This window comes from Carya illinoinensis, chromosome 5 (assembly GCF_018687715.1).
Source record: "Carya illinoinensis cultivar Pawnee chromosome 5, C.illinoinensisPawnee_v1, whole genome shotgun sequence".
In the NCBI taxonomy this organism is placed as follows: domain Eukaryota; kingdom Viridiplantae; phylum Streptophyta; class Magnoliopsida; order Fagales; family Juglandaceae; genus Carya; species Carya illinoinensis.
In genome coordinates, this window is record NC_056756.1 from 36,070,617 (window position 1) to 36,082,108 (window position 11,492).

An 11,492-nucleotide genomic window follows, 5' to 3' on the forward strand; every position below is an offset into this window, starting at 1 on the left:
GTGGTTGCATTAAGTTCAGGAGGCTAAGCATTTGCCTTTTGAATTAGGGATGTGAAATGGACGGTTGAGCATTTTCATGTGGATGTATATGTGCTACTAACAAAGTGACTCCCTCCATCAATTGCCCTATATATATAGCATTAGCATATGCATGCAGGAGGGAATAACCCAACTGCCTTTTGTTTTTGGTATCTTATCTTTTTCGTACTTGATTTTAGTTGGTTTCTACCTACCAAGAGTTGTTTTCGCTTAAAGCAAACTGCATTGTGAAAGCAGACTTTGCTTCTTATTCTCAATACATTATTATATGTATGTTTTGTCAGTGTCTTACATCCAACTCAGATATACAGATGGAAATAATAAATAAATTTCAAGAAAAGTTGATGATACCTCCATTATAAACAAACACTGGCTGGCTTTATATGCTGTGGGAAAATAAAAATACACTCAGCTTTATATACATACAAATGGATATATGCAATGCAGTATACAGGTAACTCAGCTATTCCCCTCGATGATGATAAACAAGCCTCATATGATGAAATGATGGAAAGATGAGGGAGAATAAAGGGGTTGCTTACTCCTTTTCCTTCTCCCAAAAGATTTGAAGAAAAAAAAAAACAATGAGAAAAAGAGTGGCCTAACTCTTAACTGTCTAGATAAACTAATGCTATGTACCTGGCACTGACATCTTTTGTTGGATCTCTCCAGCTTTGCTAGCCAAGCCTTTCCTCACAACATACAAATGACAGGGTCGATTTTAACATCAGTATTCTACACACAAACAAGTACCCATCACCCTCCTTTCCCTCAAAAGGTGGCGATGGGCACTCCCCACAAAAAATTGTGTTTACTTTGGACACAAAAACTGGGAAAATATAAGAAGAAAAAAGGCAGACTTGAGTTGTAGTCCACCTACGACACCATGTATACCATACCAGGAACCTCCCTTCTTGGGAGACTTGCACTGAATTTTGGTTGGAAATGCTAAGGTGCCTTGATGCCATGTATCATTAAGCAGCCTGAGGTTGGCGCTTCTTTGTCCTGATTTGCAGGTGTCAATGAACTCCGAAAAGGAAAAGCTGTATTTACCAAGTGCACAAAATTATCAACAACTGCGATTCAAAATCGGAAACGAGCAAAAGTCACTGAATAATACCTGTAATCTTCATGGTGTATAGTTAATCTCAAAGTCAATACAAAGCACCATCCCCCATCTTCTTGAAGCGGAGTTCCACACTCCTAAGGTCTCGGAGATGTTCTAGAATATCTTGGAGAAGATCTAGCCCCTTATCTCCTTTGCTCAAGGAGCCGACACAATGCTTTAGAAACTCCCTATCTGCCTCAAGCGCTTGTAGCCTCTCATACACGTGATCTACCTCCTCTTCAATAGCAAGCTTCTTCTCCAATTCAAACTTGGTGTCCAACGATTTTTGCGATGCAATGGGACTAAAGCCTTGTTCATGTCCGTTTGCCAAAGCAACTTCGCCATCTGTAACAATTGAATCAAAAAGGGGAAGAAGCCTCTTTGGCTTTGACCATTTGATTCTTGTCTCTTGATGATGCTTTCCATTCATTTCTTTTGAATGACCATTTTCAACAACATTTGCTTCACTGTCCGAACCTGAGTTATTATGGTATCCATTTCCATTCTCTTGGAAGGAATGCTCATATGGTTTGACATCCTCAAAATCTTGTTCCTCCTCATCACTCAATATGAAAAGCTTCTCTTCCAATTCCTTGAGTTGCTGTAGAATTGATAGCCTCTCTTCCTCAAAGTTCAACAGGGACTCCTCCAAGTATAGAACCGCATCGGTAGGAGTGTTTAGGCTGCTACTTTCTTGATTGCCATAGAAACTATCTTCTCCCTTTGCTTCGGGGTTCAAATCAATAGATAGTGCATCACTATCATCCATATTACTACAAGAAGCAGAGCTTCTTGTACTACTATCTCTTCTCCTTGACATATTCATTTTTTCTCTGGCCTCATAATCCTGGACCTTTCTACGATATATTTCCAGCTCCTTTTCCAGCTCTTGCTTCTCCTTTTCCCTTTTTATCATAAGATCATTCAAAAGCTGCAAAGCTTCCTGGTCATACTCAGATTGCTCATCCATCATTCTCTGATATTGCAATGCTTCCATTTGCATTGCTGCCTTCTCTTCCTGGAGCCTATTTATCATTGCCATTGTCTGGTTGGCTGCCACTGCAGAAGAACTTCTTTCTTCTTCTAGTTCCCCATATAAAGCATACAAAGCCTTCCTTTCAGCTTTCAACGCTGATTTTAATTTCTCAATGGTCAGTTCACCACCTTCTATCTCACTAATGACACTTCCATCCAATGACTCTTCTGTTCCTGATTCTTTACTCCCAAGCATTAATAATCTATGGTGCAAGTGATGCAAACTATCCACAGAAGTAGGTGTATCAGGAACTTTTTCTTCCTCAATTTCAAAAAGATTCGAACATAAAGATACATCAATGTTTATGTCTTGCTTAGTAGTTTCTACTGAGCAGGTTTTGAAGTCGAAAATCACTTCTTCAGCTGACTGCGAACCTAACATAAGAATACCACATTATCAAATACAAACCGTAACTAATCCAATTCCTAAAGTTGGTTCTACAAGGAATTTAAGCTTACCATTATCATCATCGCCATGATATATGACTGAGCTGCTGGAAAGATCCGCTGCTCCTTGTCCGGGTTCATATGATGGAAGAGCCTCTTGGGGTAAAGCCTCACCAAGTGGTTCCTGGTCAGGAATCTCTGTCCCTATTGAGATCTCTGCATCGAATTCGCTGCTCTGCACTTGAAGTCCTTCAGAAGCTGCATGTGATGGAAACCATTAGAACCATCTCTATACACTAAAAACAGATAATTAAATAGCAGTTAAAATGGAATTAAACAAATAGGAGTACCAAGATGAACATCTGAATCCATTTCTCTTGCAGGTTCTGTTGTTGGCTGATCCTCATGATCGTCATCATCTGATGGTGTTTGAGTTGCTTGAGTAATAGCAACTTGTTCACACTCTTCACTCCACAAATCCAGTAAATTTCCTTGTGTACACAATACGGAGTTACTCTCATTCTTAACCATAACTAAGGATTCGAGCGTTGCAAACTTAGGCTCCTCCTTGCTCTTATGGGCTGAAAGTAATGCCACAGTCTCTCCTGCACTGTGCCAATTCTCCACCACCGGTTCAGAGTGTTCCTCAACATGCATATCAAAATCCAAAATAACATCTTCATTCTCACAATTTCCTTGATCTTCCACCTGATATCTGGGTTGACATTCGTCTTCGGTGGCGGCAGAGCCAATCAACTCAACCGGAATCAATCTACAATCTTCACGATCAATAAAAAACTCGAGATGCTGCGGCCGAATTTCATTGGACGTGTCGGTGTCCTTACTGAAAGTGACATGAGCCGCCGTCTGATCACAAGAACGATCATCCATGGAAACCTTAAATTTCTCTTCCTTTATGGGTTCTCGCTCTTTTTCTATAAACATGTCCGATCTGTCGTCTTCTTCTGCTCCCGATTCCTTGCAGCCAAAGTCACATACAGAACATTTATCCTCAGCCCCCTCTTCTCTTTTTTCGGAACCACCATCAGTGATAACTTCAGAAATTATCTGAATTTCCCTCTTTTCACCAATACTCTGATCATGTTCACAGAGACTAGTTCCGGAATCTGATCTGCTTCGATCCGAAGGATCGCCTTCATTAGTTTGAGTATCAACGGGTGTTTCCGCAACCATGTTCTGTTTCTTGGAGTAATCGAAATCCTCCCAGGAAGACTTAATCAATATACAAGGAGAGTAGAATTCGCTGCCCAAGCTCACATCACAGCAAGAGCACTTCAAATTCTCCTCCCCATTTTCGCCACCATTCTGAATGAAACCAATCTTATTCATCCATGGAAAGAAAGCAAACCTCTTTGACAATTCTGGACAGTCAGGTTGCGATGGGGATGAGCAACCCTCGCACATATCTTGCGACTGGACAAGTTTCCGATGTTTCGAGCAGTAACCCAGTTTGGAAATCTCGGAGGCATGAGCTTCACAAACAAGATCTCTATAAGAAGTTTTACTCTTTCCAGGCTCCAATATATGATCAAGCCTAGAACACCATAAGCAGGGCCTCTTAAGGCCAAAGTAATCGGCGAATTTCAGGATCAGGTAAGAGAAAAGAGAATTAAGGAGAAGAAGGACGATCAGAATCCATTCTAGGATGGCATAGATGAGAACAATTGTGATTCTGTTGGTGTTTCTGTGCAACATGGTTGCAAATTTGTTGGTTGCCATTGATGTTGCTCTGTTCTTGGAATGTACGGAGAGAGGAGAATATCAGAAGGGGGTTTTAGGCTGGGATTAGCGATGATGCAGAGAGAGAGAGAGAGAGAGAGTGAATAAGTTAAAAAAGAAAAGCGTTTGAAACAAGATTTGGAACTGTTCTAAGTTCTAACAGAGAGAGAGAGAGAGTAGAAGAAATGTAGATTAGGGAGTGGTTTTATTTAGACGGATAAAGTGGACGACCAAAGGAGACCATAATCGTTTATGGTGCTGCCGAGGAACTGGGGAACCTTGTCGAAAGTTGATAAGGGGACAGAGTTAACACTGCATCCAAACACCCAGTCTTGGTTTCTCTTCCTGCCATGCCAGCTCCACTCCATCCCCAACAAAAAAATAGGGGTGGCCTACCAACACCATATATCAATGAGTTTGTGGGCCATTCTCAAAGTAAAAATGTAGGCCCCCCTTTCAAAAGATACAGATGCATATATGCTTGGGATAATGATGCAAGTTTATATTCCCATGTTGGACTGCTCATGTGCTCGCATTAAAAACTCTTTATTTCAACTTTTTCCCCACATCCCCCTTCACAAGATTATTCATCATACAATACCCGTTTTAATGGCTTGGGAGGGTTACATTGTGAAGCTTGACGTTTACTCATGAATGAAATGGTTTCAGGTTGTTCACATCTAATGGCAATGTCTATTTAGCCCTCCCATTTGACATAATTTCTTAATTTTTTTAAAAAAATTTGTATATATTTTTCTACAAAAATATTTACAAAAAAGGAAAAAAAAAGAATCGTTCAATCCTCAATGAAATGAGGGTCCACCCTAGGTTTGGATTTAGGGCAGGGGATGCACCGACCCATTGCCATTCCACTTGTCATTTTTCAAATTTCAAATATCCTAATTATTGTTTTCATGAATTCCAACAATTTCTTTTACCAAATAGAGTTTAGCTTTTCAAAATATATATTATATAGTATATGTACTAACCTTATATATGTAATTGAGTGTCACCATATTTATGTAGCCCCCATCCCATCCTTTAGAGAGGAATCTTGCTTTTGTGCCTTGCTTTTGCTTTTCTCAAGTTTGTACATTTATAAATTTTTCATATTTGTCCCACCAATTTCTAACTCCGATTCCATTCCGAGTTACTTAATTCATTTAAAAATATATATATATTTTTCGTTAGATAAAAAGGAAGAATGGTATTCCAAATTTTATTCATAACCTTCATTTTTAACAGAAGAATACCTTTTACAAGAAAATTTTGGAAATTACAAAAACTCCAAAACCAAACTTTAAAAAAAGCTATATCTCAATATACTTATTTTGGCTTCTTTTCTTCTCTTCTACCTTTGCTATAGTAGTTGTTAAGGGGTTTTTCCTTCGAAGCCTTATGCCTAGGTGCAAGAGGCCTGAGCTAACTAGATAAACCTTGGCCCACGGAGGGCCTCGGCCCAAAGAAAGGGGAATAAAGGGCACTCGGGTTCCCCCGCTGTGTTGCCTAGTCCCGAGGGGATAAAATTGACAGGTAGACTGTAGAGGTGAAAGACCCATAACCCTCTGACAACAAGTAAAGGGGGAGGGGCGATCAAACGTATCACACATGCATTAAATGCACCTCCGTGAGGATCACGCCGCATTAAATAAGCATAGTCGAAGAAGGTACAGGGGACACCTCCCTTTGTTGCAAGGCACAGGCTTCTGGTCCTAGAAACAGGTATAAAATCAACTCCCAAGTATCGAAATGCTCATTTAAGGATATACTGACTGTAGCATCAGAGACTTCCCAGCGACCATCACGATGGTCCTCTCGTTGTGTTTTCTTTAAGTCTGTAGTCCCTAGATCGAAAACTTGAGCTGCTAAAAATCCGACCTAAAGGCATATGAAACATGACGATATCAATAGCCACCAAAGAGATTTTTAAACAACTTTTTTTTTTTTTTAACTATAATTTTGTATGATTAGTGGCAGTATGATTTCTTTTTTTTTTTTTTTTTAAATAATAATAAGGAACCTTTCGTACAATGAGATGAAAGTTTTTAAGGGCTAAAAACCAGAATTTAAAGCAACACTATCTTTAGTGATGGACATGAAAGCTTAGCCTTCTTTCAAAAGCTTATTTAGAATTTATGTCACGTTTTGGCTTTCACTTTATGTTTCTTTAAGCTTGAAAATTGTTGACCCAAGGCGAAATTAAAATATGCCTAAAAGAAAGAAAAAGAAAAAGAAAATGGCCCTTAATTTTTTAGAATTATTTGAATTAGATATTGGCACAATCCCAATTATTGAATGGTCTAAAGGTTTTTTTTTTTTTTTTTTTTTGCTCCACATTAGCTCCAAATTTCAAAATTTCAAATTTGACGCCTATGAAGACACCATAAATTGATTTTCTTTTCTTTTCTTTTTATCAAAAAAGAAAAGAATTATTGTTTGTACCTTCCTTCTACTCAATTAGACAGGGGCCACAATTATGCATTAAAAAAAAAAAAAACAATGTGGACAGAGCATGGCGTGGTTACAAAGACATGATCATCATACAAAACCAACTATAAATTAAAGTATATTTTGCCTAATCGTGTACAATAATCATACCATGGACCCTATTTTCATTTTCAATGATAACCATTGAAACCTTGATTTTAAGCATCCATTTAAGTGCCACAAAAATAGAAGAAACAAAGAGAAGAGAAATGGATTATATAATGTAATGGCTAAATTCTCCATTTAAATATACCCTATTATATATATTTCTATAAAAGGAGTGTAGGGATAAAGCATCAAATCAGATCTTATTTCAGTTGGGATAAGCTTGAGATAGTTGAACAATCCCCATCTATGGAAATCAACCATCCGTAAGGCCCTCTCTCTCACTTGAAAAAAAAAAATAATAATAAATAAATAAAAAATCTGATTTTTGCCGGAGCCTCGACTTCCTCCTCCTCCCTCTCATTTCCTCATTTCTTAGTTTATTTTCTTTCTTCAAAGTCGAAAAAGTCATATCTTTAGTTTTATGATAATTCTCGAGAGACGCAACACAAGAAAACTTCCAGGCCGCAAATCATTTGAAAGATGGTGGCAGCTTTGCAGAAATCTCAGTGCATGGTCCTCACGCGCCACTTACAACTGCATGTGGTCCTCACGCGCCACCTCTTCTAGTAACTCTTTTAGTCACACACGCCGGATCAACAAAATCGCTACTTCCAGATCTTTCGATCTAACTTTTGTGTCTAAAAAGAGAGAAAATTGTTGCTTTCACGCATCATCGAAGTCTACCAAAGTTGGTCCAAACTGTAATCCATCACTTTTTGTTCTTATTTTCCTTATTGTGTAGTAAAAATAAAAAATGAGTTTGTCTCTTGGACAGTTGAATCCGTAGAGGTCGAGTCTTTCCTTTCTATGAATAGTGAAGTCAAGTCTTTATTTAGGTAGAATGTTGTCTCTTGGACGTTTATTTGTAAAGAGTATCAGTAGTAGGAAAGTCCAGATCAATCCAGTAGTGCATTGGGGAGCTCCAAATGGTTGATATGAGGATATCTCTACATGTATCAAGTTATGAATGCAAGTTTCTCTCAATGATTGAATGAGTGATAATATTTTCGGCCAAAGAAATGATAAAATAGATTATCTAAATCGCCATTGTTTCTCCAATATTGTATCTCCATGAGAATCATTTGAATATGGAATAATTTTTGTTCTTTTTAATTAGCTTGTGGTAATCGGCCAAAAAAAAATAAAGAAAAACAAAATAGCTTGCAATAATCCTATGAAATTTTTGTTTTTGCTAGATTATTTTTTGGTGCTCCAACGAGAATGAAGCCTACGTAAATATGACGATAAAGAATCAAGTAAGAAGTCTGATGTATAAAAGAATGCGATCGAGAACAGGTGCTTGGATACTAACCCAAATCCTTTTTTTTTTTTTTTTTCATATTGACATAATTAATTAAATAAGTAACTCATAAAATTATTTAAAATTTGTGGTATCATTAAAAATAATAAAATCTATAATGTCGAATAATGGGGTTGGACTTGGGCATGTGCAAGGCTTTGTAACACGGATGGTAAAACATCATGGATGTCTCTCACAACACGTCTTCCATCCCATTATTTTTCTCTCCATCCTCAGCTTCCAACTCATCTTGTTTGATTGAATTTAAAATTTAACAAATATATATATATATGATAAATATTTAAACTATAAAGAAATTTCATAAAAATTAATTCACAAGTCAACGTGAGTAGTACGTTAGATTATAAATTTATTTTTATTATAAAATAAATTTAATAAATTATATAAAATCATGTTAATTTATAAATTTATTATTATAAAATCTTTTTATAACTAATATATATATATATATTATATGTATGTGAAAAATAATGAGATACCACGAACCTAGTAGAAATCATAAAGCTAGTAAATATACCGTATGATGGGTAGGGAAAGGAGGAAAAAAACAACCCCAAGTGGGTGTGCGGTAGTAATGATGTGCATTGAGAGCCTGTCTCTTTTCTGCCTCCTCTTTCATGCTCTCATCAACCTTCCCTCTCCTGCCCTTTTTCGCCCGATCCTCTACCCTCTAGCTGTCTCACCTCATCTTGGGGCTCATTTTAACTATTGTTTTGTACGATTCACGTCCTTTTCTTTTTTAATTTACATTGGCAACCACTTGCAGAGACGAAGCATGGGGAGGTAGGGCCCTTTACTTTGGCCCCCACAAGCCATGAAAAATGTATGGAAACGTACAGTGTTTTTGACAAATTTTCATCGATGTATGGTCACTAGCTCCCAACGACAAGCCTTACAGTTACAACACCCCCCAAGAATTTTTAAACGAAATATGGCCCCTAGCAAGTATGGCTGGCTTCTTTTCTGTCGGCATGTACTATTATATTGCTGGTGCTGCTATGTCATTGCGGCCACAAATCTTTTCAATTTTTTTTTTTTTTTAAAATAGACTTCATCTCATTCAATAAAATCGAAATTACAACTGTAATTAATCAATACAAGAAAAAAATTCAAATTACTAGCTAAACTATTCATCTGTTAGGAGCTTCCCCGCTTACAAATTATTTTGTGACAGATATTGTCTTAATTTCTATAAACTCTCTCATGATAACAGTCAATAGAGAAAACATTCTGTTAAAAACATAACTGAGCAACTTCTCTTCTGAAAAAGAAAGGTACTAACATGCTCTATCCTCTTAAGGAGAAGGAGTACAATCACCCACCTTTCTTCAAAAGAGGAGTGAGACTATCACCAACCAGCTCCAAAAGAGGAGTGGGACATTACTGATATGGGCATAAAGTCTAATAGCCTATTTTTTATTTTTCAACTAAAGTAAAAACAACAACTTACATAGAAAAAAAAAACACAAAAAAACTTAGGGCTGTAAAACCAAAAGGGCCAAGTCTAAGCTAAAAAGCCCAGTCTGTATGCAAGTGGGCTCAGCCCTCAGGGTTTCATCGTTTTCATCTATGTGTCACCGCCCTTCTTCTTCATCCTTTGCGTCTTCCTCCACGAGGTCCCCTCCACCAAAATGCAAGCGCATGAGCGTCCGCACAAAGACGTCCTTGCAGCCGCCATCTTCTCAACCAGCCTTCCCCCGACGCCGCACTTAACACAGATAACCTCTGTGTCCTTTGGCACCGCACAGGGCATCCTTACGTTCTAGTCCGACGTGCGACCTTTGGCATCGCACAAGCGGCTCGTCTTGTTTGTTAATCTTCGGTTTGGCTCTGCTTTCTTGCTCATGCCACCATTCTCCTCCATGGTGGTGGGTTCGAATCAGACCACTTGGGGGATATATATGCTAGAGCTAGTCGGCCTCTATTTTGGTTGAAAAAAAAAAGGGCTCCTTTGCCCCCAGCGATTCCGAGCCTCATGCCACCGTATCTGTTCCGGAGGCCAACGCAGCTACACAAACCTAACACAAGTTTGATGTGGTTACTGAGCCACTGTGCAAGAGACACACCAAAAAATGCCCTTAAGCCACCATTAAACAGCCCCTCAAGCCTTATTTGAAGAAAACTAAACTAACATAACCAAACACAGAGATAAAACAAATGGAGAAGATGGGAGGGAGGGAGGAGCTGAGGTGTGATGACCCGCTTTTGCGTGTATTTTCACTGAAGGGTTGTTTTTAATTTAATTAATATATTGGTTTATTTATTTTAAATTATTATGTTTTAAATTGGTTTTTAATTTATTGGATGTTGTGTTTAATTTATTTAGTTTTACGATTTTAATCTAGTTTTCGGCGGATCTGTTTTCGTTTCCGGAGTGAGGACTGGACCTCATTTATTTTCCTACATCTTTTCTTTTCTCTTTTCCCTTTTCTCTTTTCCTCTTTTCTCTCTTTTTCTTTTTCTTTCTTTTTTTTTTCTTCCTCCCTTTTCTTCCCGTGCGTCGACCCCCCCTGTGCGTCTTCTCTCTTTTATCCATTCCGTCGCCTCTCCTTTGACCGGCCAGTTCTCCGCCGTCCGGCCACCGTTTGATGCACTGTCACCACCATTCTCTTCCCCTTCCACCATAGATCATCCCCACCAATTTTCAGAGCCATCGGACCAGCCGTTAGCTTTCGAGAGCCGCCGGAAGTCGCTGCACCTGCTCTGTTTTTGCCCCTGTCGCCGGAATCTTCTTCAGCTCAGACCGCCGCCGTCCGGCCACCGTTTGGCTCGCCGCCGGTCTCGTTCGAACCCCCTCCCTCCGGCACACCACCCCACCAAATATCTCCCCCATCCGGCCAGCCGTTAGCCACCTAGAGCCATTTCTTTCCCCACGGATTTTACTCCGATCCGCCGCCGTCGCTCCACCTCCGGCCACCATTTCTTCACCACTTCATCACCGGTCCCTTGCCGTCCTAACCCACCTATTTCCGGCCTCCAACGACCACCGGAACAGCTCCTACGAGCTTGCTTTCCGATTTGAGTTTTCCTGCCTATTTCCGGCGTTCTCGCCGCCACCCACGGCCAACCACCATTTCCAATAGCTTCATAATCATCCTTAAACCATTCCCTATCAATCCCAAGCCCTGGTTTGTCCCCGTTCAAAAATGGGTAATTTATTACCCACGGCCACAGTGAATTTTCACTGTTACGTTGCTTTTTCTCCGCCGTTTGCAACGCCGCAAGCTTTCTAAAAATACCGTATAGCGCTGTAAGTATTTTCCAAAC

The 11,492-nt window shown here is 39.1% G+C and overlaps 1 protein-coding gene across 1 annotated transcript; it reads right to left on the reverse strand.

Annotated features, from left to right (window-relative positions):
* Positions 1-368: 368 nt before the first annotated feature.
* Positions 369-4,664, reverse strand: LOC122310692 (myosin-binding protein 3-like). Its single transcript, XM_043124800.1, has 4 exons — positions 2,920-4,664; positions 2,642-2,827; positions 1,160-2,557; positions 369-1,082 (listed from the first exon to the last, which is right to left on the reverse strand). Exons 1-3 carry the CDS (start codon positions 4,307-4,309, stop codon positions 1,194-1,196), a joined length of 2,940 nt encoding a protein of 979 aa, XP_042980734.1. The 5' UTR covers positions 4,310-4,664; the 3' UTR covers positions 369-1,082; positions 1,160-1,193.
* Positions 4,665-11,492: the final 6,828 nt, after the last annotated feature.

Coding starts and splice junctions, on each gene's coding strand:
- LOC122310692 (XM_043124800.1), bottom strand. CDS start 4,309: ATGGCAACCAACAAATTTGCAACCATGTTGCACAGAAACACCAACAGA. Junction 2,828..2,919: donor GGATTCAGATGTTCATCTTG/GTACTCCTATTT, acceptor CATCACATGCAG/CTTCTGAAGGACTTCAAGTG. Junction 2,558..2,641: donor TCATGGCGATGATGATAATG/GTAAGCTTAAAT, acceptor TTCTTATGTTAG/GTTCGCAGTCAGCTGAAGAA.